The following is a 27874-nucleotide window of genomic DNA, read 5'->3' as shown; positions in this document are numbered from 1 at the left end:
ACTTACACAATATTAATTTAAAATTAATTCATTGACTTTCTGTCATTGCAATCCATATTTCTTTGTCTTTCCAACTTTGAAGTGGAGTCAACAGCACTTACATTAATGAATAGCTTGGTCACTAGAGGGTATTCCGAGAAATAATTTTTATTTTCAACTGTTTAGCAAAGCCTCACTTGTTCCTTTACTTTTTTAATTGAATATGAAATATAATCAAAAGGACGCCTCCTTGCCTTTTAATCAAGTGAAGAGAGATATATGGGAAGAGTGAGTCACTAAAATAAGTACCCTTCTCAATTTTTACCAAACCGGAACATTCACAACCAAATCTACCTCTCTTTCCCAGCATCCTCACATTCTACATTTCCCACTCTACATGTAGTTTTCCTGAATCAACAGAGAGGGGAGCTCTTACTCCACCATTCTCTCAGTGGAGACTGGAAAAGTGAATACCTCAGTACCCATGAAACTGGGGGAAAAGCTTTCCCACTTAAAATGACAAAGCTTGTATTGTACGATGCTGCCAGGTGTTTAGAAGGCTCCTCTACACAGTCAGCTATGAAACCAAGCTCTGACTAACAAAGGACCTCTTAATATTTTTTTTCAGATTTTAAAATATTCCTATTTGCTGACTGACATCCTTTCAATAACTGAATTTAATAAAGATGTACCTTATCAGGCTGTGCAGATAACATGAAGTGCTGGTACTAATGCTCTACAATATTCTTCAAACAGATTAGCAGGCTGTGCACTTCAGCAAATTTATTCTGGCTATCTCCACTGAATCAGCTGTCTGCTAATGCTTGTACAACTCATCCTCCAGGGGTGTCCTCATAAACTGTTTAATGGAGGTGACTTAGCAAGGCTAAATAGTATATATTTTTCAACCACCTAAGAGCCTAAGGTATTGTGAGGCATCTTCTAATACGTAATTGCAATTACGAAAATTGTTTCATATTTTGGTACCTACCAAAACATAGTCTGCTGTCAGCAGAAGAGAGCCTCGTGGATTAAAACAATTTAAGGGAATTAATTCATATATGTGCTAATGTAAAATTATTCTAGGTATTATAATACTATATTTCTCAAATTAATATTTGGTACTATGCCATATTTTAGAATAATACTGCAGGCTAGATAATTAGAAATAATCCAACTTTTTTTTTTTTCATTTTGCTGGATGGCTTTCCTTAAATTGGCTATTTCCATTCAGAATTTGAATATTTGTTTTCACACCTTTTTTCAAATGTTATTATTTTAATAAAATGTAAATGTTATGAGGATGTTCCAGCTAATTCTCAGATTATATTCTGCTCATTATATTAAAAAGTGAACCACATTTATACATACTTTTTTTTTTTTTAGCCCTGAATTTCAAGCATAGGCCTTTATCTGCCTCTACAGTCATACTTGCCAAAAAGCCACTGTATGCAATCGCTCATGTGTTATAATTAGCCATAGCAATACAGGAGCAAAACCTTATATTTTAAGGTTTCAATGTGTTTCCTTTTTAAATATAGATTATGAGATGGATGCATGAATGTTGTTTCATATATCTGAACTATCACTTGTTTTAGAGCAACATATATAGAAGGTTATTTGGAAGATTATTGAGATGTTTTCCTGTGAGAACGTGAGCCTTTTGGGAAGTTTAGGTTAGACTTAAGAATTCGGTGGTGATCAGGAGAGTAAGTGAACTGGCCCCCTCTCCTAGGAAGGACCCTGCAAAGGCTTTCCAGTGCTGTCAGTCAGCGGTTCATTGCAGGGCACTGAAGCCCCACAAATTAAACGGACATTACTGTGTGAGCCATTATTTGATCACCACATTCTGAAAAGATGGCTAATTCCATTTTTCTCTCCCCCCACCCCCTTCTTTTGGGGGGAGGAAAGCAGGGAAGGTCAATAGGGGGCGAGTAGTAATGGGTGGTAGACCAAGAGCGATTGCCTGACCTTTTCAGAGCGGGTATGCTGAACCCTTGCTCCCCCTTGTCACAGTTTAAAAACCAGAGGAGCTAGTTTAGAGAAGAAGTTGTTAGCATTCCATTTTTATTATGACATTTCACAGTCATCTGATTTAATGTCCCTTGACCAGATTGTCCACCGTGAGGCGATGGGCTTGAAATGTTATTTAGAGCATTGATAAAAGGTGAGCGGTTCTAAGATGACAGCGAGTCATAAGGCTGGTGGTGTGACATTAATTTTCTCCATAACAGAGATGGAATAAGACGTCACGGTGACAAGCTGTCAATCAGCCCCGGCCCCTCAGAGCACCGCGACGCCATAGGACGGGGTATTGCCTCTCCCGTAATAGAGCTGAACTGAGATGCTCTCCCTGACAGCTGCTGCAGCCATAGAGAAAATATATTATACAGCCTTTCATTAAAAAAATAAAGAGGACTCCTCTCCTGAGCATTTCAATCTTTTCCCATCTATTGAGGGCTGAAAGGATTCGCAGCAAATCATACATTCCTCTGCTATGGAAATGTCTGGCTTCAGAAGCCATCTCGGTTTTTGAAGCCTTCTAAAATAACCATAAATAACAAGGCAGGAATACCTCTTGAATGAAGCATTACTTAAAGTTGTTATATATATTTTTTAGCTGGAATAGTTCAGTCTTTGGCTTTCTTTCTTTTTCTTTTTTTTTTTTTTTTTGAATTCTTATCATAATCGATATGTCACTAGCCTAAGCAGCTGAAGTTCACAATAAATGACTGAGCGTCAGCTGATTCAAGGGAATGAAACCCACAAACGGTAATTACCTCTGCAAAAGGGGAGCAGAACACGGAGCCCGAGCGCCTGCAGCCGTGTGTCTGTGCGTTGAGGATAGCGGTGGGAAGCGATTCTCAGACCTGAGGACTGATGTTTGTGTTAGTCCCAGGAAGGCTGGTTCAAATTGCTTCTGAAAATTAAAGAACAGGAACCTTCTCAGAAAACTCTTCCCCGTCATTAGGACAGGAGGCTTACCTGGCTTAGAGCTCTCAGTCAGCTCCAAGATAAGAAGTTTCCCAAACCTGATCGTTCCTGCCTTAGGAAGACCATGCCTACAAACCTCTGAATTCTAGTACCGCTGTCTACGGTTCCCACTTTAGAGCCTTGGTTTACAGTAATTTCAAGGGGGAGGGAAATAGCTTTTTATTGGACCCTGTTATCCGGTAGCTCAAACAGTTTTGGTAGATAAACAGCTGTTTAAAAAACAATAAAAGATTAAAAAGATTAAGAGCTAATCCTTGGGCTAAACACCTTAAAAAAAAGAAAAAAGAAAAAAGTTGGGTTATGAGATTGCACACATATCTCCATTTCCTCCTCTCAGTGTGCCAAGGTCACAGCTTCCCCTGTAAACAACCACCAGTCAAACGGGACTGATAAAGTTAATGTCGCAGTCAGCTTGGCTTCTCAGTATTCTCACATGCTTAATACAGGATGCAAACGTTCTTTGGTAACATCTGAATAGCTAAGTTGAATGCAAAAGTATGCTATGTTCCCTGGTCATAAAGCATTTTAAAGATTATGATAAAGAAATACCTTTGATTTACTGAGTAGAAATGCTGATCTTGGCATAAGAAAAATGCTATAATTTGCAAATAAACAAATGCATATAAAGTTCAATAGGTTTATTTTACTCTCTAAGTATTTGTGCCCATTAATTAGAGTTTTGAATTATTGCTTTGGTATCCCTCTTTTAACTTCTTCCAGTACTATACTTATTAAAACACTGCCATTATTAATTTATGAAATTTAATAGTTTTTATCATCTGGGTCTGATTCTATCACACCTTTTCTACTTCTAGTTCCGTACATACTACAATCGTAAATAAAATTGCAAATTTAAGAAAAATTACTCATCACTTTTTATTGGTCAGTTTTATTTATTTTTATAAATGTGTGTTTTTAAATTGATTTTAGAGAGAGAGGATGGAGGAGGGAAAGAGAGAAATATCAATATGAGAGAGAAACATCAATGGCTGCCTCGGGTACCGATAACAAACCCCAGATCTGGGCCCTATCAGGCAATCCTTCATTGCACAGGACAATACTCAACCAACAGAGCCACAGAAGCAGGTCCAATTTGATTTATTTTTGAAGATTATATGTCTTCTATCTACAAGGTTTACAGAATACCTAACTAAGTCTTTTAAATTAAATATAGAAAAGCCTTTCAATAATTTAACCTTCATTTAGCACATGCATTTTCCAATGCTCATTAAGAAGAAAATAGTAGAAAATATAATTAGTGTTGACTTTCTTACCCCCAAAGTCTGAAGTAGTATATAACCAACAATTTGAGATTCAATATGAAGAAGTGTGAGTCTCCGAACCATCATATTCATAAGAAGCTTTGGTAAAGGAGATCAAAGGGAAAAAAGCAGTCATATCCTATTTTATAATTTATTATTCACCATCTACTGATAATTATTTGTGGGGAAGAAATGTTGTGGGTTTTAAATGTGTGTATATGTGTGTGTGCGCGCGTGCGTGCATGTGTATATACACATTCATAACAGTGGAAGGGTAGTCTGTATTGAAGAAACCAATATCCTTTGAGTCACTTAAGGGGCATCCTGAAATCAACCATAAAACTTACTATTTTCTCAGAACACACCTTCCTCTTCTAACACTGATGTTGGGGTCTTTCAGAGCCCACTGCGGATATTTCACAACCTGAAAGACGTGGGGTTTCTCCAGGTGAAAGTAATCAGAGCAGAAGGATTAATGGCTGCTGATGTGACAGGTAAGAAAGGATGCGATTACCCTGTTGTGTGTATATATGCAAATATGGGTGATATAAACGTAGATATAGTTAGTTATCAAGCAACATGCAGGGTCTGTGGCATTTAATGACTGAACTCTCCAGTTTACCTGGTTGGGCCATCAAAGTAGATAATATAAGGTTTCAAGGTTGATCCTACAAAGATTTGCCAGCCACCAGTTTTTATATTGCCAGTGCTTTTAAAAATAAGGGTGATATGTTAAAATATAAACAATAAAATAATTTTTGAATTGCTTTCTTCTCCAAAGTTCAATCAACTGGATTTTTCTTCCAGCTTTTGTCATTTTGGAGTAATGCCATATCTTCTCTCAGGAGGTATCACCTAAGATGATACCATAGCATCAACACAAACATGCATGATGGTCATTGCATAGTTCATTGAAAAGTTTAGATGAATAATACTCAATTAATTGGTATGAACTCTTGGTGTTTGGGTTGCTGATCAAATTTCTTAGTTGCCCAAATTCCTTAGCACATTCCAGAGATAATTTTGGAGCTAAGCTAAGCATCTACATTTTTCTATAGTAGATATTTTAAAACAAGAAATACTACTGTGAAAATGCCAAAATTCGTTTTCTCTCTCAAAGCTTTCTGATTTGGATATTGCTGTTTCTATAAAATATTAATTGGCTAATGATAATTATTTTATCATTTTCAGAATTAAAGCATTGTTTTGGATTTGCAAGTATATGAGCATTCATTAATTGCTTAATTATCACAGGATTTGGGGATAATTATACCATTTCTTTTTTTTTAATATATTTTATTGATTTTTTTACAGAGAGGAAGGGAGAGGGACAGAGAGTTAGAAACATTGATGAGAGAGGGACATCGATCAGCTGCCTCCTGCACACCCCCACTGGGGATGTGCCCGCAACCAAGGCACATGCCCTTGACCGGAATCGAACCTGGGACCTCTCAGTCCGCAGGCCGACGCTCTATCCACTGACCCAAACCGGTCCTGGCCCATTTCTTAAATTGTCCATCTCAATAGATAATAAATAAGACTGATTTGACCAATTTTTATCCAAATTAAACTGTTTTTTGAAAGTATGCACTTATTTGTGAAATATGCTTACCATTGTATGTTTAGCCAGTTGACCCTAAAACAGTAGCTGACTCATTTGAAGTGGAGAAATGACTCTCCTACTATCTAAACTGTAGGGGTGTCGAACTCAATCAGAGAAGGGGCCAAAATCTAAAATCCAGCCTAAATCGCAGGCCGAATGGTTTACTGAACAGTCATAAACTGTCATTGTGATGGAAACTCAGCGGAGTGCAGTGATGACAGCGCGGTGCGGGCCACATTGCAAGGCCTGGCGGGACGGATTTGGCCTGCGGGCCTTGTGTTTGACACATGTGATCTAAAGGCTTGGAAATCCATTACATGATGACTGGAACTCTTCTTTAATTCATCAAATCAAAATCTAATTAAAAGATCACATGCCTTAAAACTAAAATAGCAGATTTCTGCTAAAAAACAGCAATATTTAAATAACTTCATATTTGCATATTTTCAAGTGACTAATGTGTGATAAAAATTAAAATGTTGGGAGTTCACAGTTTCTTTAAAGAGGTAATTGCCAACTTATTTGTAGGCTAGAAGATAATAACAGTTATCAAATATTCTTTCAAAATAGGCCTACCTAAAAATAGCAGCAGAAAAGGTAGATATATGGTGAGTACTAAATAATTAGTGGCTCCTGGTACTAAATAATTAGTGAAATGCCAAGTTTATTCATTTTATTTTTTGTCTCTGATGTGGTTGAAATCAAATTAATCTGGACACAATGATTTCTTTTTTATTATTACTATGCTGCATATATTACCAGACCTAATACTCAACGATAGATGATTGGCTAACTACTCTTCTTCTGTTCCCTTTGGACATAAACTTGATGACTGGAACAGGAACACAGTATTGCTTTTACTCCAGGGAGGTTTCGCCTAGCCTGCAATTCCCAGGTAGATTCAGGAATTCAGGGCAGTGACATTGTCTCTTGGGAGACACTTTCACTTTTCTTTTCTTTTTAAAATATATTTTTATTGATTTTTTAGAGAAGAAGGGAGAGGGAGAGTTAGAAACATCAATGAAAGAGAAACCTCAATTCAGCTGCCTCCTGCACACTCCCTATTGGGGATGTGCCCGCAACCAAGGTACGTGCCCTTGCTGGAATCGAACCTGGGACCTTCCAGTCTGCAGGCTGATGCTCTATCCACTGAGCCAAACTGGTTTCGGCACACCTTCACTTTTCTTCAGGATTTTCTTAGGGGAGGGGAGCACCCAGTGTTAGCTGAGACCATCTGTAGAGAGAAAAGCCTAGGTAATCAGTATGTCAGAGGGCACCTAAGTGATCTGAACTATTACTGAACATTTATAGCAGGCAGAATAATTTATTATAGAAAATTTCAGGTTCCATTTACTTTACATGCTTAGATACCTGCCCATTACACAGGTTGCATGCAATTGTATAATTTGTTTTTCTTGGAGAGAAGCTGTCATTACTTTTAAAACTCATGAATATGCACACTATGCTAACCCAGTTGGCCTATATGCTACTATGAAGATTAAAGTATATTCTTTCAATGCTGAGAAAAAAGATACATCTCTTTCCAATGGTTGTAATGTCCTAATAGGTAAATGAATGGGAATAACAATAGCCTTCTTCCTCGGGATTCAGTGAGACATAATTTTTATCTGATAAAATAAACATTAATTTGGGGAATACTAACTAACAGATTCTTCATTTTTCCCCCCTCCAGTTTTAGGGATATAAATCTCATGATTTCTCATTCCACACTGACCTTATAATTTAACGTGCTCTGAATTGAACAAGAGAGATGTTGAACTATTCAGGGACAAGAGGATAATTCAGTCTTTGACCTTGCTCACTCTTGGACCTTTTGTGGTCTTTATGACATTTGTGATGGGGGCAGAAACTGAGGAGTATATATTTACGTCAGAAATATCTGAATGCAATACCAATTTTTAAAATAATCCTTCTGAAAAGGATAACGATTTATATACATATACTGATCCTTCCAGGTCTTTTATCATTAAGGTTGGGGCACAAATAAGCTTCTTGTATACTTCATCTCTCACTTGTTCAAAGAAGTACTTTAAAAATGTGTTGTGCATCTCCGTGGATAACCATAGTCAGGCTCTCCAAGATATTCAGCAACTTTTTTTTTTTTTTAAGGGAATCAATGGTGCTGTCTTCAAATCTGCAAATTAGCATCCATTTAGGAGTACTGTGGATGGAGAGGGGAGATTTAAAATCACTGATAACTCTGTGCTGAGTGAAGAGTTTTTTCTGATTGAAATGAAGCTATATTACTGTTAGATGCTCCTCTGGCTTCAGAACTTTTTTTTATAGACAGGTCGAACAAGACACACTTAGATTTGAGCAACTTTGCTGTATTTTAAAAAAATTTTAGTGATCCAAAAGTGATGAAGTTAAACGCCCATAATTTAAACAACGATTTTAACTTACAGTATTTCATCGTTTCACACGAACTCGGGAAAGAAAGAGGCTATAATCGTTTAAGTAGCCATCCATCTTACCGCACTTCCAAAGAATTTTCCCCTTTCAAAATGTGAAATTTTTCTTTTGTCACCACACATTCATTGAGAAACATTGTGATACTGTATTAACTCTGTGCGAATAAAGAGCAATTGAGACCCTTTGAATGAGTGCGCATAAAGCACAAATTACTTTTTAATGAAGCCCTCAATTCTTCCCCTCGCCACAGAAAGCCCACAGCCTTGTTCCGCTGAGCACCACTACAGTGGGTCACTTCAGCTAAGCCCCCAATAAACTGCGGATCGTCGAGGGTCGTTTTTTTCTCCCGTCTCAATAGCCTAGTGTTGGACAGTGCACTTCAAATCATTAAGGTTAATACAGATTTTAAAAAGAGATTAACTCTGGTAGTTAGGGCCTCAATTTACAACTCCCACACATACACATGCATTGAGCAGGGCACAAGAGTGGATTGAAATTTCAGTCCAATGGTGGGCTGCCTTTCACAGCCTGAGAAAGCGGCACTCTGGTTTTCAACGTCGGACAGCTAAACTCTTCGAGAGGGGAAAAAGTCTGATTAACTGGAAAATACTGTGCGTGCGGTACAGCTTACTTACCTTCCTGCCAACCTGTGAAAAGGTCAGGGTCTCTCTGTGCCATCAAAGCAAAACCTAGAGACGGTCTGGCCCTCCTGTGTTCACTGGGGAAGATTCCCTCTCCCCATAAATCAAGTGACCTTAACACCGAATAGATGGTGAGAGGAGAGAGACCACTGTGCGGAGGGATGGGGGTGGTGGTTATTTACTCATTTATTTATTGCTGGTGGAAAATAGTGCATAGTGGAATTTACCTCTTTTAGCTTCTAATTATTCTTTTCTTTGAACGGGTCCTAATTTCTGCGTTCAGCAGGACATATAAAGTCTTCTATATGGAGTAAGTCTTTCTTTGCAGAATATTTGGACCTGGCTGTTTTAGTCAGTTCTTTTAAGTTCTTAAAGAAATAAGAGAAGAGAATTCTTTTCCCCGGCCCCTCCCCTGAGCTCCCGAGGAAGAGGTCGCAGCCTCCCCGGGGACACCAGCCACTCGGTTTCAGAAACAGTGATATGGGAGCCCTGTGAAACCCTTTCAGAAGATGCCCGACCTTTTCACTCTGCTAAAAGGGGCACTACTCTAAGGCTTCTGCACCCCAGGTGAATTGATATATCAAATGAATGAACCACCTCATTCGGAGGGAGGGAGGGAGGGAGGGAGGGAGGGAGAGAGAGAGAGAGAGAGAGAGAGAGAGAGAGAGAGAGAGAGAGAGAGAGAGAGAGAGAGAGAGAGAATTTTACAGTTAACATAACCTGTCACTGAAATGGTCCAGTTTAAATGAGCATATTTTTTTCTAAAGCAAGGCACTCAATATAGTCTGTGCTCAGCGCTCCAGCCCCATAGTCTGGAAACCTAGTAGTTATTAAGCAAGATGTTTACTACCCATTTATTTGCGCAGACTTCTCTCATGTTTTTTTTTTTTTTTTTTTTCTTTAGGAAAACCATCTTCATTGTTGGAAAATATTTAAGTAGTAAAACAGCAGAAAGACATGCTACAGTTTCCACCCTCCCTCCCTCCCCCTCCCACCCCAGCTTTCCTGAGAGTCTTATTATCTTAAGAAATAACAGTTAGCAGCTCAGATTCGTTAGCAGAGCTAAATTTAAGCCCCAGTTGACAGGCTGCCTGGAAAACATTTTGTTTTGCTGTCTGTGGGCTTTAATTAAGATGTGTTCAATTTCAGTCCTCTCAGACTAGCCCTCTCCCCCCCTCCCCAACTTGCTGTGTCACAGACGGGCGATCAGACACTTTTAGATGGTCCGGCCCATGACTTTGACCTTCTGCACAGTCCAGCGTTCCCTGGGGAACCGTTCAACTCATGAGGTCTGATTTCACACTTCCAGGATGCCTCAGCTCTCTTAACAATGACAGGGAGACAAAGCCCTTTAGAGCAGGCCGCATGGGGACTTGTTTAAATTGGAAACCAGAGAGGAGTCAAGGAACAAGGTTATGGGCTACAGAATGGTGCTTTTAATAAAGAGCTCACAGCTCTGGCTCCGCTCAAAGAGGTCTACCTCTGTACAATTAATTGAGCCATTTATCTGGAGCATCTTAGGCCTCCACTTTCTCACAGCATTGCGTGGTAAATATCAGCTAAGAAGCAAATGAGATATGCATGAAATGAATTTTAACACTTTGATTACTGCGCCTCCCGTCTTCATTAAAAGTAAATTTATTTGTATTTCTGACCTCATTATCAGTAGGCTGCCTGCATTTTTTATTGGTCCCTGTGATTTCCAGCTTGACTGTGTCAGGAAGGTGTATTTTATACAGAGATTTGGATTTATTATTCTTGGTATTTTCCCTGAACATTAGGGGTGTATTCAGAGAAAGAAAGTGAAAAGGTATCTGTACAGAAAAAACAAACAAACAAACAAACAAACAAAAAAACACAAGTCTGTTCTTTGAGAATTTTCTAGACAGTTGGAGAAATGCTAAGCACATATACATAATATTGTCTTTTAAAAATTAATTTTTGTGATTTGCCTAAGCAAATGGTATAAGACCTATGCAATTGTTGCTTGAGTGGCCCTCAGAACACAATAGGTTTACTGGAAGAAGTAGCTACGTTGCTTCTTTTACAGAATTGTAGCAGTTTGAATTTTTAATAGTTGGCTACTTGAATTACCATTATCACATTGAATAACATTGATTATGTCTGATAAATGCAGCCTTGGGTTTTATGATCATTATTTAAAATCTGTATTAGAAGAGGAGAAAATATATGTCCTTTAAATGTTGCATAGTTCCATTGAAAGTATTATAATATATAAAATATAGGGGAAGTCCTTCATATTTGTCAATTAACGGGATAAAATCATTTACCAAATGAAAGGGGTTATGTATGGATGTCATTCTTAATTTTTAAACATTTACTATCTGAAAATCTTGAAATTATACTGCTTGAAACAACAAACCTACATCTTACACAAAATGTATTGAAAATTGCCTAAGCAAAGGATGCTTTATTTCCATTATATAACAGAGGCCCAGTGCACAAAATTCATGCATGGGTGCAGTCCCTAAGTCTGGCCGGCAATCAAAGCACCAGCATCTGGTGTGGAGGGGCAGGTCCCAGCTGACCTCTGGGCCCTGGGCAGCACCTGGGCTGCCTGGCCCCGCACTCCTCCCTTCACCTGAGTCACGGTGCCCAAGTCCCCATGTGGAGATGCGGGCTGGGGTGCAGCATGGGCCTCTGGGACGCCCAGTGGCATCTCACAGAAGCCGGGCGGGCAGCTCGCTCACTCCTGGCTGGCCTCGCAGACCAGCTCCTGCGCGGGTGGTGGCAGGTGTCCCCGCATCCTGCGCCCCCGCCTGCTGCCCTCCATGGCGTTTATCTGGAAGAAGCAGCAGGAGCAGCAGCTGCAGCTCTACTCCAAGGAGTGGTGAGCGGGGCCAGGCAGCTGGAGAGGGTCTGTGGTGGACAGTGAGGGATCTGGCATGGCACCTGCTCTGAGGCCGCAGCTGTGAGCATGTGTGGCGCCCTGGCCGGGGCCTCAGCCAGAGCCCGGGGTCAGGGCAGAGGCCGAGTCTGATGGGCCGAGGCCACTGGGGCAGGGCCAGCTCCTCATGGGCACCCAGACCCTGAGCGCAGGGGCTTGCCAGGCACGTGAGCCCTGGCATCCTGGGAGAGGGTAACAGGGAAAGAGAGAGCAAGCTTGGCAGACACCCTGGGTTCTCACCACACCTCCATCCCCGTCACCCTGCCCTCAAGTAGCCGGTGAGAGGTCACAGTCCTCTGCCTGGGTGTAGCAGGAGGTTGGTTGCCACCACCCACTCTCAGGTCCCCATCCCAGCCTGGGGCCCAGCCCTGATTGGGTTATCAGGGCCTGCAGACCAGAGGGAGAGGCCAACCACCACCATGGCAGGAGGGCAGTGGGCCAATTGGAGCCTGCCAGCCAGTGGAAAGGGACCTGGGAAGTTGGCCACCGGCCCTGAGGAGGAAGCTGGCCCTGGGCCCCCCTAGGAAAGGAGCCACGTCTGCCACCACCCACACCCAATTCCTAGTTCCAGCCTGGGGCCCAGCCCCAGTCAGGCGATGGGGGCTTGCCGGCTGCAGGGAGGGAACATGGGAGGTTGGCCAGCAGGTCCCTTCGGCGATCGGGGCCTGTGGAATGGGGCAGCTCCTGCATTGAGTATCTGCACTCTGGTGGTCAGTGTGCGTCATAGTGTCTGGTTGTTCTGCTCGTTCCTTCATAACAGTTGCTTAAGTTTTTATAGATGTTACCCCTGTTTTCTTTTTAATAATTAAGCTTATTGAGAAGACTAGAAAGCATATAGTGTAATTTGAGAAGAAATCTCATCCAACTTATAATACATAAAAAATATCCAACACCTGACATTTTTATCATTATAATATACCTAATTTAGAAGACAGTAATATCACACACATATAGGTTAAATATCTTAATACTATATAAATTTCTTTCCTAAGAATGAGACTAACCAGAGTTAAAAGAAAGCAAATCATTGTTTTCATTATTTTATGTCACCACATAGATATGAAAGTTGCTTCATTTTTATAATTGTGTTTATATAATCATAATCTAATTATAGAAATGCAAAAGTGTCCTAATAGTTGATATGAAATATTTGTGAAAAGGGGAATTAAGGTGGTAATTTAACACAAAAACTGGTATTAACTAGTGTTTTACAGAGAATTGCAGAAATCATGTGTGACTCTGATGTAGGTCACATGGTTTGAAGGAACTGCTCTGGAAGAATAAGTAGGATGACAAAGAGATTAATAATTGGATTTGATATGCCCTAGAGGTGAAGGACTATGGGCTGAAAAAGTGGTGGTCTCACTATCACTGGGAAATGAGGGGAGGAGAAATACTATAAAATAATTAATTGAGTTCTGTGGAACTAAGATTGCAAAATGATCCTCTGAGTAAAGAAATAGAGAATTGCTGATTTGCTTTAGAGGGCTAGTGCCAGGGTTTCACTCAGTGCTTCAAGAAATGCTTTCAGATGCTAGAACCGTGGTTTAAAATTAAACTATAATTTATATTTTGTTATATTATGATATAGTAGTATAAATAATCAATGCCTATCCTAGACAATTGAATTTGGAAAATGCTACAGAGAGCATCTGAAAAAAAATATTTACTACAAGAACATTTGGATTATACCATAATACTAGAGGCCAGGTGCACAAAATTGTTGCACAGGGGGAGGGGTATCCCTCTGCCCAGCCTGCACCCTCTCCAATCTGGGACCCCTTTAGGGATGTCAGAATACACATATAGGACTGATCTAGGTAGGATCGGGCCTCAATAGGCATTTGGACATCCCTCTCACAATCCAGGACTGGTGGCTCCTAAATGCTCTCCTGCCTGCCTTCCTGATCATCCCTAACTGCTTATGCCTGGCCTGATCACCCCCTAATCACTCCCCTGCCAGCCTGTTTGCCCCTAACTGCCCTCCCCTGCAGGCCTGGGTCCCCCCCCAACTGCCTTTCCCTGCAGCCCCAGTCACGCCCAACTTCCCTCCTCTGCTGGCCTGGTCACCCCTAATTGTCTTCCCCTGCAGAATTGATCACCCCCAACTGCCCTCCCTTGCAGGCCTGGTCCTTCCTAACTGCCCTCCCCTGCTGGCCATCTTGTGGTGGCCACCTTGTGTCCACATGGGGGCAGACATCTTGTGTGTTGGAGTGACAGTCAATTTGCACATTATTCTTTTATTATATAGGATTAGATAGGATAGAGGTCTGGTGCATGGGTGGAGACTGGCTTACCCTGAAGAGTGTCCCGGATCAGAGTAGTGGTTCCCTTGGGGCATGAGGCGGCCTGGGCGAGGGGCCTGTGGTGGTTTGCAGGCCACCCACACCCCCCAGCAACCCAGGCAAAGGCCCTGGTTACTTATCTTTTATAATTGAAACTTTATAGCCTTGAGCAGAGATAAGCCTCCTGCTTGCTCTGTGGCCACAGCCATTTTTGTTGGGATTTATTTATCTTCTATAATTGAAACTTTGTAGTCTTGAGCAGAGGCCAAGGCAGGCCAGGGCTGCAGAAGCCTGGTTTCCTTCATCACTGATGCAACTCAAGCCTCCTGCTCTCCAGCTCCATGGCTGCCACCATTTTTGCTGGGATTTATTTATCTTCAATAATTGAAACTTTATAGCCTTGAGCGGAGGCCTGGGTCTGCCAGGGCAGGCAGAAAGCTTGGCTTCTTCCATTGCCAGGGAAACCCAAGCCTCTTGCTCTCTCCATGGTCTCGGCCATCGTGTTTGGGTTAATTTGCATACTCGCTCCTGATTGGCTGGTGGGTGTAGTGGAGGTAAGCTCAATTTGCATATTACCATTTTATTAGGATGGTTAGACACACAAACAGTTAAGCCCAAAGGTGGTTATATGAAAGAGTTGATGTCAGTGGGGATGCCAAGCACAGGAATACAGGGCCCTATCTTTGGTCTAGCTCCATGGTCAGCAAACTGTGGCTCGAGAGCCACATGCGGCTCTTTGGCCCCTTGAGTGTCGCTCTTCCACAAAATACCACAACCTGGGTGAGTCTATTTTGAAGAAGTAGCATTAGAAGAAGTTTAAGTTTAAAAAATTTGGCTTTCAAAAGAAATTTCAATTGTTGTGCTGTTGATATTTGGCTCTGTTGACTAATGAGTTTGCCAACCACTGTTCTAACCTGTTAAATCTATTTACTAATGACTTTGAGGAGATAATTGGCTGCTTCTTTATAGAACTTGCTGAGAGGATAGTTAATTCATTTGATAGGAGACCAATCTATATATGTATATTATATGTATTGTATATCTATCTATATACATAAAATTATATAACAGGTTTAATTCAGACTGAAATAAATAGGCTTAGATCAACAAGATGATTATTAAAAAGTACAAATGAATATAGTCAATAATACTGTGTCAAGCTTACATGGTAATAAATAATTACCAGAATTAGTGGAGTGATCACATTTTAAGGTATAAAAATCACTATATTGTATACTTGAAACTAATATAACCAATATAAAATTGTATACCAACTATACATAAACAAACAAAATCACGAATCAAAGTTTTAACTAGGCACAAAACAGTGATGTCTTGTTTTAACAGTAGGAAGCATAAAAAACATTTTAGGGTTTGAATTCATGTGTTGTGTTTTTTTTTTTTAAAGAATATATTTTTATTGATTTCAGAGAGGAAAGGAAATGGGGAGAGGGAGATAGAAAAATCAATGATGAGAGAGACTTAATGATTGGCTGCCTCCTACACACCCCATACTAGGGTATGTGCTCTTGTCTGGAATTGATCCTAGGACCTTTCTCTCTGCAGACCGACATTCTATCCACTGAGCCAAACTGGCTAGGGAGAATTAAGTTTAAACTCCATGAAAATTAATTACATATGCATCAATTTTGTTACATTGAATAAAAAGGCAATGTTGATAATGATACTCTCTTCTTGACTCATCAGATGCACTGTAGTGTGAATTTAGTTTTGGAAGCTCTTCATCTTTACAGAAGGATATTGACAAACTAACCAGAATATATTCTCAATTGGGGTATCTAATATTTAAAGCCAACTCTATTGAGAATAGTTCAAAGAAAATGATGATAATAATAACAACAACAACTAACATTTGTTGAACCCTTGTCACATGTTAGACACTACCCCAAACTTGGTAAAAAGATTATCACAATTAATATAATAATCTTATAGTTAGATACTATTGTTATTCCCACTTTACAAATTAGAAAACTGAGATGTGGAAAGGCCAAGTAACTTGTTTACATTAGTGTGCTGGGAAGACACCCATAAACTGTTTACATTATCTCTGCTTTCTGTCTGCAGCTATAAAATAGGCCCCACATGCTCAGCTAACTGAGGCGAATGTCCAGTCTCAGTGGTATGTCTGATGGGTACAACCTAAGTTACACCTGCAACCCCAGCTGCAGGAAAGCCTGGGAATGTCATGGCAGCCTTTGTGGCCTCTCTGGTTCTGAAGAGATGCTAGAAGGTAGTTAGAATATATGCTCAGCAAGGCATCCACGCTAACTAGTACAGGAGGGTGGGTAATGACCATTAGTCAGATACTAAGTAACAGATGCTGTCCCCCGCTTTACACCATTACTTTACTTAAACTTAAAAAAGTTATTACAGTGGGAAAGTCATAGGATAAATAAAAGCTACAAAGACATAGTTTTGTGCACAATGTAAAGAAGCATTTCTCAAAAGTTATAATTGCCAAAAACTAGATGAAATACTCCGGTGGAGGTATTTATTTCCTCGTCCCTGGAACCGTTGAAGCAGAGCCTGTACGACCTCATGGTTGCAGAGAGGTTTAAACCCTTGATGACCTTTTGAACTTGGCTTCTAAGGCTGCTCTCCTGGCCCTCAGAATCTGAGTTTCTGCACTAGGTGCCAAGATGAATAACAGACTCCTGAGTGAGTGCTTATTATGTAGAAGAGAATTCAAAACGACAACGATACCATTCTAAAGACAAAGCTTGACAGATGACAATTTTCAGCTTTATTGCTCCAAAATATATAAAGATTTAATAACTCGATATAATACTTAATTTTTTAAGTTTAAAGAATTTGATTTCACTGCAAGAGATCTCTTCATCTAATTACCTATAGGGAAGATTATCTGAAACATCAGACTTTTCTGTGGAGCAGCTAATTGAATATATATTTACAGTAAGTCCTAAAGTATCTAACAAGAGCTTGTAAAGACAAAGGAGCTTGTAATATAGTTTTATAATCATTTTAGACCAAACGATGTTTGTGTTCCTAATCTTGGAACAAATACTTGAATATCATTTCTATTGTAAATATTAATTGAAAATGAAGTATTCCAGAATTTTTAAAAATATATATATTTTTTAATTGATTTTTTACAGAGAGGAAGAGAGAGGGATAAAAAGTTAGAAACATCGATGAGAGAGGATCATCTATCAGCTGCCTCTTGCACACCCCCCACTGGGGATGTGCCCGCAACCAAGGTACATGCCCTCGACTGGAATCAAACCTGGGACCTTTAGTCTGCAGGCCGATGCTCTACCCACTGAGCCAAACTGGTTTCGGCTATTCCAACATTTTACCATCATTTATCTAGACTCTTAAAAGCTTAGACATAATTTCTTCATAGTCTCTCCTCAATTTTATAGATTCCATAGTCCTATTCTTACTTTTCAAGTTTCTTATCTATTTCGTTCTATTTCTTAGTCTTTTATCATAAATTTCAAGCTTCCAAACATATACCAAGATGATTCAATTCTAAGACTCAAGAATGCATCTAGTTATACACAATACTATAAATATTCTTTTGCAGCTATTTTCTAGATTCCAGGGGAAATGAACTCATATTTATATGAAGCTTTATTTCCATTGCTCTTTGTCACGGTTCTCAAAGTGTGGCAATGCCCAAGACTCTTCCAAAGTTCTATGAAGTCACAACTACTTTCATAATAAGACTAAGATATTCTTTGCTTTTTTCCCCTACTTTCATTCTCTTATGGGTGTGCAATAGAATTTTTCAAAGGCTATATAATATTTGAACACCCTGATGTTAACATGTCATGAATTTATTATTGAGACCTGTTCCAACCACCCTAATTAAATTTATAAACTGTGCCCCTCCTCAACATTCTTCAAACCCCTTATCCTGTTCTATTTTTTCTGTTTTGCATTAACAGATATCTCTCTTTAACATACAACATAATCTATAATACTTATAATATTTATTCTCTTTCTCTTCTCTCATCACTGCAAGTAAATTCCAAGAAACCAGAAACCTTTCCTTTTAAAAAAAAAAAATGATATTTAGAGAGTGAGAAAGGGAGAGAGAGAAAAACATTGATGTGAGAGAGAAACATTACTTGATTGCTGCCTGTACCTACCCTGACCTGGGATTGAACTCGTAACCTGTTGATTCATAGGATGACACTACAACAACCACATGAACAAAAAACTTTTCCTTTTTTGTTCATGTGGCAGTAACATAGTAGACACTTGATACGTACTTGTTAAATAAATCAATATGTAGTTTTATTATAGTCAACTTTTTATTTTGTCCTCCTTTATAATAACATTAAGGCATTCTATTAAATATTGAAATCATAGCCCTGATCAGTATTGTTCAGTGGGTAGAGCATCGGCCTCTGGACTGAAGGGTTCCAAGTTCGATTCTAGTCAAGGGCATGTACCTTGGTTGTGGGCACATCCCCAGTAGGGGGTGTGCAGAAGGCAGCTGATTGATATTTCTCTCTCATTGATGTTTCTAACTCTCCCTCTCCCTTCCTCTCTGTAAAAAATCAATGAAATATATTTTTTAAAAATATTGAAATCATATATGAATAGTTTTATTTTACTTCATAATAGTAGGGAGGGTATTACAAAATCTTCAATATGAAAAAAAGATGGATTAGATCTAGTAGGCCAACAGTCACAACTCTAGGGGGTCAATTTTCCTGCCACAGTGAAACCTGCTCATGATTTAGTGAGAAAAGAAAAGCTCTATTATTATTATTATTATTATTATTATTATCTACATTAATAAAAGAGAAAAATGCAAATTGACTGTACCTTGCCCACTAGCCAATCAGGAGTGAGTATACAAATTAACCCAACAAAGTTGGCAGGTTAATTTGCATACACAGGCACCCAGCCGCAGGGGGTGGGATGCTTGCATAGTTACCATGGCGACGTTGTGTCCCTCCTTCCCACCCCCCCTTTGCTCGGGGCCTCTGGGCAGCGTGGGAAGGCAGAAAAGCAGCTTCTGGCAGAGCAAAGGCAGAAAGGGGGCTCCAGGCCAGAGCAAAGGCTATGCCGGCAAGCCAGGGTAAGGAAGGCCCATTCTGCACAAATCTTCGAGCATTGGGCTTCTAGTTTAAATATATTTTTATTGAGTTCAGATTGGAATTGAGAGGGAGAGCGAGATAGAACATCAATGAGAGAATCATTGATTGGCTTGCTTCTGCATGCCCCTTACTGGGAGTTGAGCCCACAACCTGGGCATGTGCCCTTGACCAGAATTGAACCCAGGACCTTTCAGTCTGCAGGCCAACACTCTCCACTGAGCTAAATTGGCTAGGGCAAGAAGCTCTATTATTATTCAGTCTCTGAATCAGATCCACTGGGAACCTAGGGAAGAATATCAGTTAATGTAATTCTACCAATCAGACATTTAAAATATGTATACATCAGATAGTGAAAAGGGCTAAAATGAAAGCCCCCAGTCCTGTGATAAGGGGAGGATTGGAAGATGTCTCCAACACATGTTATTTTTTGTTCTGGTGGGTCCTAAGGAATTTCCTCACCTAACACTTTGGTACATGTTATGGTGGGAATTCCAGTTTGTAGAAAGGATGGATGGTAACCTTGATTATAATTTTTTAAAAATTAAAGTATAGCTATGTCAAACTGTGGCAACTAAGGGAAATAAATCACAGAGCTTAGTTTGTGCAAGATGGGCCCACAATAAAAGGCCCCCGTGGGTATGAATTGCTTTCCAAGCTGCTCAAAGCCTTCTGTGCTTACAGAGACAAGGCCACAGAGAAATGGTCACTGGGTTCCTCCACCCACACACGCATTTTTATAAAACATCACACCCTCCAGCAGCCTGTGCTACTTGTCAGTAGCAAAATGACCCTGGACAATGCCCACTATGGGTGGGTCAGGATTAACTTTCTGTTTTGGGAGTAAGACTATCATTCAGTATCTTTTGAGTGACTTTAATGTTCTAACCAGTAGTTTGCACAAACTTAAGTCATTCACTTGCCCATAAAACAGGTAGCAATCAAGCAGGGGTGGCACAGACTTTCCCACAGTTCTTTATAAGTATGTCAGTGTTGTGACCTCAAAGATCAAGGGCTAACCAGTGAGAGAGAATTAGCCAATCCATGCACCTCATCTAATCCTCAAGGCCGTTTTGAAGTTTGCCAGAAAGGGATGCCCGTTGGAGACAATTCTGACATCTGTTTTTATTGTTGTAGGAATGCCTTTTCACCATCAGAAGAATTGAGATAATAGAGGATATGCTTTAAAATCTGTTATAGATTTAGTTTTATGAGTTAAGGTAAAAAAAAAAAAAAAGGCTCTTTTCAATTTTAATACCCTTGGGAGTTTTTCACCTATAAAAAAAATCTAAAGAAAAAAAATAGTTTTGTATATTTTGAATTATAGAGACCCAATTAAAAGGACACACAAATAGATTTCAGCTAAATATCCTTGATTATAAATTGTTAATCTTGTTTTTATTTTATTTTAAATTTTATTTATTTGTTTGTTTGTTTATTTTAACATATTTTTTATTGATTTTTCACAGAGAGGATGAGAGAGGGACAGAGAGTTAGAAACATTGATGAGAGAGAATCATTGATCAGCTGCCTTTTGCACACCTCCTACTGGGGATGTGCCTGCAACCAAGGTACATGCCCTTGACTGGAATCGAACCTGGGACCTTTCAGTCCACAGGCCGATGCTCTATCCACTGAGCCAAACCAGTTTTGGCATTAATCTTGTTTTTATATAATTGTCTTTCACTTTAAAATTGCTAGTGCCTGGGATGTGTAATCACCACAGATCACCAGAGCCATCTCCTTTGGGAAAAAGTCTTCTCTTTCTTTCTCCTTCCTGTTCTAGCATTAGAGCCTGAGATACTTCCTTCTCATTGGTGCTCTTAAACCCTTCACTTACCTTTATTACAGTGCTTACAACCTGGCTTTATAATTGTGTATTTGTATGTCTATTATGCCTTGAAGGTTGGACTGTCCAGCCCTCGGGCTACATAAGGCCCGTGAAATCGTTTGGCCTGGCCTGGCCCTGCCAAGGCATTAGGGGTGAGTGAAACAAATGTTTGACCAAATAGAGCAGGCCAATTTTTAAGTTGATAATTTTGTATGACCTGCAAATGATGTTGTAAATATGTAAATGGTGCCCTGGCATCAAAGAAGTTTCCCACCTCTGCTCTAGAGCTTTACAGAGTGCAATGCACTTTGTTAGCCATCAACCATCCTGTAGTCAACCTCCCGCTATCAGCAAGCAAGGCAGCATAGCGCAGGGTCTAACTGAAATGATAAAAGGATGAAAGGAAGGAATAATTAAGGAGATAATTAATGGTTAAATCCATCACTGGTATTTCTGGGATTGTTTTCATTTGTTTAAGTGGCACATAATCGGGGCTGCAAAATTTAGGAACTGAAAAGCCACTCATTTAAAGCATCATTTAGCAAACCAGATAAGCACATTAACTGTGTGGAGCCACTTTTCAAAAATAAAACTGTAGTGTATACTTTTTAGTAAGTTTATAGAATTCAGATTTGTACATTTACTGCTATTTTGGTTGAAATTGCTGTTAATTTTATTGCCTTTGAATCATACAGTGGCAAAAGGATAGTTTCTAAATTGGTCAAAATAACACACTGTGTAATGACATAATCTTGACATCCATTACTGTTACCTGTAAAAAGATAACTTTTTATATGGAAGAGATAAACAGAAGGCAATGTAAAATTGCCTACTTTTCCTCTTTGTCAGATTTTAGATATCCAATCTACGTACTTTGTTGAATACATCTTGCCCATCAGGGAAAAAACACCGGTTTGGCTAATGAATTGTGTGTGTGCACTTTTTTTTTTTAATATCCAAATAATAGTATCAGGCATAATAGATTGTTCAATATTCACATTTGCAACTCCTGTTAGTTTTACCTTCAAAATATATCCAGAATATAACTACTACCCATCACATATTATTGCAGTAGCCTCCTAACACTTCTCCCTAACACCCCCATTGCCCTCGCTCTACCTATTCTCTAAATAGCAGACATCAGATCATGTCATGCATCAGCTTAGGACCCTCGAAAAGCTTTCCTTTCACTTAGAGTGATAGCCATATTCTACAGAGGCCTGCCATCCTCCTCAGACCCCTATGACCATGTCACCTATCGCTGTCCCTGTCACAATACACTCCTTCAGTCACACTAGCTTCCTGGATGTTCCTAGAACCATCAGACACAGTCACTTTCCATGACCTGCTCCTCTAGGAAACCCAAAGCTCACTTCCTGTCTCCTTCACTCTTTGCCCATGTCCCTTTGTCAATGAGACTTTCTTTGGCAGTCCCTTTAAAAAACTGCACACACATACCAGCACGTCTCATCATCCTTCCCATTTTTATTTTTCTCTATAGTATTTATCACCTTATAATATTCTCTAAAATGTTATTATCTATCTTCTTTCCAAAGGTAAACTTCCTGAATCCAGGGTTGTTGCTTTTTAATTGTTTTTTTGCACTTATATCTCCTCAACAGACAGAACACTGCCTGATACATGATAAGTAATAAGTATTTGTTAAATAAATGAATCTATGATAAAACTGTTAGCTAGTTCTTCCCGTGTGTGGCCTACTAACTACTAAGTTATGACACAGCTTTTGGGAAACGTCTTGCCTACTGACTTGCATTTAAATAGGAAACATGGGTCATAGAGGTAGGGCAAGGTAGGTCAGATAGACCCGGGTTTAAAAACCTCCACTACTTACAACATATGACCTGGTGAGTTATATAATCTCCCAGCCTTAGTTTCCTCATGTGTAAAATAGGAATAGTAAAAGTTCCTTTCCTATGGAGTAGTCATAAAATCTTAAGCTTATGAACATAACATAATGTTAGGCTTATAATAATATAAAACCCAGTAAATGTTTGCAATCCTAACTAATAAAAGAGAAACATGCAAATTAACCGCACCTTCACTACACCCACAAGCCACACCCACCAGCCAATCAGGGCAACTATGCAAATTAGCCCAACCTATTTGGCGGTTTGTATATCCAGGCTGGAGCGAAGTCTGAAATCAAACACTGCAAAAGGGAGCGAAGCTGTGGAGAAGCAAGCAAGTGGGGCTGCGGAGAAGGGAGGAAAGCTGGCAGGGCAGCGACTGCAGCAGGAAGCCCATTGTAGGAATCTTCCTGCAATGGACCTCTAGTTATTATAATAATAAGCATTATAATTACTCTTTATTTGCTATTTTTTTATAAAATATTTTACAAATGTTTACTCTTTTGAATAGATTTAACTCAAAATGTGAGTTATTCCCTATTATTTTTTGCACTTTAAGGCACATTTTTATGTTTTAAATATTTTTGCTTAAAAAGATAATTACTTAAAGCTCTTATTTATTGATGCCCTGCTGATGTGCCAGGGCATTCTGCTAGTTATATTCTAAATATTATCTCTGCAAAGAGCCATTACTATCACTACTTTTCACATAAGGAAACAGGCCCAGAATCGTGTTCAATCCCAGTTTGTTCAGCTTCTGAAATTTGGGCCTTTCCCCCCAGACCCCTGGCCTCTCACTTTGAACCTCACAGCTTTGCCTGGTGCTCTTGGAAGTACATGGAGTGTTTGAGGATTTGAAAAGTGTGGTGTAGCTCAAGGGAGGGGCTGTAAAGATCTTGAGATTGGAAATAAGGCTGAAAGGCTATCTCCCATGTTACACGAGTGGATTTTAACCTGTAAGCTCTGGAAAGACATCAAAGGTATTAAACTTGAAAATAAAGTTTCAGAGAAGAGTAAAATGGCAGAATTTTCCAGGATTATTCTTGTCACTGACCAGAGTTCAGTCTTTCAGAAGACTGTAAGCACCTTAAGAATGATGGGTTTTAGATTGAGAAAAATCAGTGTAAATTAAAGCCATGTTAAGTAGGAATTTGGTCTATCTTAGGCAAAGACTATCTTAAAAAGATGTAAGTACCATTATATTCCACAGAGTGTCTACTGATATGGCCTCTTAAAAATTATATTGCTTACCCATTTCAAGTTTTAAGGTAAGTGCAGATAGGAAAATATTTTTTTATAATGATAGCATGCCCCTGGAAATTAGAATAGCAAACCAACTGAGAAATGGCATCTGTAGGTGCTCAAACTATTATTTTGGTCTCTTTTACTTTAACACCTTTATTCTAATAGAAAAGAGTGACAGAGAATTAAGTAATGTGATTATAGATGACTAATATTGGTTTTCCCTAGGAATCGTTCTGAGAAATAATCAACTAAGAAAATGTGAATAGCCACTGCCTTGTAGGAGAGAGTTAGATAAATGTATTTGTTTCCTAACAAGATATGGGAAGTGCTAAATATTAAGAACAGATTTTGTTTCTTTAAGATCATTTAGCCCTAACCGTTTCGGCTCAGTGAGTAGAGCTTCAGCCTGCGGACTGAAGGGTCCCAGGTTCGATTCCGGTCAAGGGCATGCACCTTGGTTGAAGGCACATTCCAATAGAGAGTGTGCAGGAGGCAGCTGATCAATGTTTCTCTCTCATGTATGTTTTTAACTCTCTATCTTTCTACCTTCTTCTCAGTAAAATATCAATAAAATATATATATTTTTAAAAAAGATCTTTTAGCCAATCACTATCTCCAGATCTCTTTTTGTCAGCAAATAAAGATACAGTAACAAAAAAGATAGTGATTAAAAATAATTTCCATGGGGTAAACTGAAAGAATAGAAAATGTTGTACACAACTGAATATAATTCCTGTGGGGGAAAAAAGCAAGTGAAGATTTCCACCTCTACTTGTCTATGTTTAAAGTATCTTTTTCTCCATAGATATTGGTCTGTGGAGTTAATTCTTGTGTTTTGCAAATGGATAGGTGGTACAATTTTGATTGAATCTATTGCATATTGTTGATCACTTGAGGTCAAGTGAAACTGAGTGAAATGACTCAGAAGAGTAATTGAAGTAAAACAAGTGAAAATGGGAGAACAACAATACCCCAAACAGCTATTCTTATATAATTTTTTACTGGATTAAGATTAATATTAATGTATGAGAAAAATTCAAAGGAGATCCAAGAAAGAGTATGAATTATACTTGTCTTTTAAGTATGTGCTTCCAAAGCTAATTATTTAAAGTCTTGTCTAAAGTGAAGTAGTTACTCTTTTGACAAGGAATTCTGTCATAAACATGGCTTTAACTTTCTTTCTCATTGTTATAGTATATGTTTAACCTTCCAACACTTTTTTCCCCTTTCAACACTTTTATAAACTATTTGAGGTTGTAGTTTATATTCTCTGCTCTTTTGTTTATACTATAGTTAGTACTCACAAAACGAGGTGGTATGAGCCTTAAGAATAAGAAAGGCTTTGAGAACTGTTTGAATGGAATTTTTATCATTGTACATGAAGTATATGAGAGAAAATAAAGTTGTTCATGTGCCAAATAAAACTTATTACAATGTGTTTTAATGAATAAAATATTCTTTTTTAATACAATTCTCCATGGTGTGTGACTATGGTTGCAGGTAGGGCAAAAGGAATAAAATTGAGAGAAAAAGATAACATGCTAAACCACAGGTAAAATTCGCACCAGACATTGAAGACTTTCAGACATCTAGTCTTTATTGAAAATTATTAGCAAGACCAAAAATTGAGAAGACTACCATATGTTAAATTATGCAATTATCCTGGGATATATGAGGCCACTGAACTAACACACATATACTAAATATATTTTTAATATAAAATTAAATTAAAGGTGAGTCAACGTTTGTATGGCTCATTTTAAGAATTATAACATGAAAAGTAAATAACTTGCTTTGTGGGAATACATAGCTTATCTGTCACTGATGGCTAATAAATTATTTCCTATTAAAATTTAATTGAAAATCTTCACTGATATTTAAGCTTTCACAGAAGTGTAAACTACTGTGACTACAATTCACAATTCATTTAAAACAATTATTCTTTATCATTAAAGTTAATAATATTCACATTAACCTCTTATGTAGTCTAAATCAATATTGTAGTTTAAAAACTATGACCTCTGAACAGCTTTGTCCAAATATTGATTTCATTGTCATTTGTATAAGTTATCAAACAAATTACATGCTGCAGTAATATCATTAATGCTGCCCCCATAGAGCCTCTGACTTTATGGGTTCTTATAATACAGCTCGTGACATTATAAAATATTGAGGACATCACATAATATAATTGCTGAATGGACGATATTTGACTGTGGAAGAACAGACTTTCTGTAAACAAATAACTTCCAAATCCTTTACTCTCAGTGGACAAAAGAGAAAAGAAAATACTGCTCTTTACAATGTGGATTGGTTGTTGAGGTTAAGTTTCAAATAACCAATTTTTTTTCTGCCTCAGAGGTGTCTAATTTACCTTCTTATGATCCCTTAGATATTTTAGAAGAGAATATTAACTTGAATTAAAATGTTATAATTCTGAAATATAACAGTGTTCCCCAAATCAACTTGTTTAGAATGTCTGTTACAAGTTACAAGTTAGTCAGATGAGTTGAAAAACATATGGATAAAAAGAGAGGGCCTGAACCTTTCAAGTGGTTGCTATAGAATTAAATAAAAACTGACATAGGGATGGACATGTACCATAATTAGCCATTATATTATTATTTTTGTAAAAAATTATAAATTGAAATACTATCTGTTGTACAAGTTGCTTTTTTTCTTTTCTGGTTCTAAATCTCATTGAGTCACAGTGGTTAACACCATCCAATTACAACTAACTGTATTTTGATGTCGTTTTAATTTTTTTTTAAATTGTGCTTTTTGTTTTCTAAAAAATTTTTTTTAAAAGAGATGTAGTCATGATTATGACACTCTGAGCTGTGGGTGCTATTTATACTAAAAATGTTCCCCCCAAACCTCTTGTAGGGAAAAGTGACCCATTTTGTGTAGTGGAACTGAACAATGATAGGCTTCTCACACATACTGTCTACAAAAATCTCAATCCTGAGTGGAACAAAGTCTTCACATTGTAAGTAGTAATTTCTTTGAGCTCATTTCAAAAATGGTGCTAAATAATATTTATTTTTGAGATTTTGTGTGTGTATTTATTTATTCTTAACCGATTAGCAGCTCAGTGCATCTGGGCTGCCTTTGCTAGCAACAATGAATATCATAATTGCGTCACTGTCCTGATAGTAAAGCCTGGGGAAAGGGTTTGCCATTTTTCTTTGTTTTCACAGATATTTTTTTTAGACTGTGCTTTCTATATGATTTGGCTAAGGATTTAGCTCCCCTTAACCGAATTGCCATACTGCTTCTTCCTTTTATACTTTCTATTGAAATTCTCCTGGATTGCACTGACACCAAGGAGGACAAAGCTCTATTTGTTCCATTGCTCAAATCACCAAACAATCCCGTCTCCAATTCGGCAGATGCTTTAGTTTTGGTTTGTTGCATTTTAGCACAATAAGAATATTAAGTATTGGTCTAGGTACTATAACACCCTATGAGTTAATTTTCCTTTTGTTTCAAAAAGTTTATAAGCGATTCTGATCATGTACTGTGAAAGCTGCCAATGCTACACTATAGTATCCCCTAAATTCACTGTTGTTGTTCCTAAACTGGGCTTTTAAACTGAACAAAGGAAAACGCCAAAAGAAGTGCTTCTTAAAAGTTTTCTAGCATAGGGTGTGTGTGTTTTTTTGTATTTGAAAAATTGCTAAATTTCTTACTAATGTCTTATAATGTCTCTGCTTAAGAACCAGTAACTAA

The 27874-nt window shown here is 38.5% G+C and overlaps 1 protein-coding gene across 21 annotated transcripts in view; it reads left to right on the top strand.

The window, feature by feature from the left end:
- Window positions 1–27874, top strand: part of MCTP1 (multiple C2 and transmembrane domain containing 1) — a 422741-nt gene that overhangs the window by 236567 nt on the left and 158300 nt on the right. For all 21 annotated transcript variants that reach the window (XM_045571756.1, XM_045571752.1, XM_045571743.1 and 18 more), the window contains 2 exons: window positions 4636–4729; window positions 27029–27131. In XM_045571756.1, coding sequence (XP_045427712.1) covers window positions 4636–4729; window positions 27029–27131 — 197 coding nt within the window. The remainder of the gene's footprint in view (window positions 1–4635; window positions 4730–27028; window positions 27132–27874) is intronic.

Source organism: Pipistrellus kuhlii, unplaced genomic scaffold (genome assembly GCF_014108245.1).
Source record: "Pipistrellus kuhlii isolate mPipKuh1 unplaced genomic scaffold, mPipKuh1.p scaffold_m20_p_4, whole genome shotgun sequence".
In the NCBI taxonomy this organism is placed as follows: Eukaryota; Metazoa; Chordata; class Mammalia; order Chiroptera; family Vespertilionidae; genus Pipistrellus; species Pipistrellus kuhlii.
The sequence above is the reverse complement of the archived record's forward strand: the minus strand, read 5'-3'. Positions and strand labels throughout refer to the sequence as shown.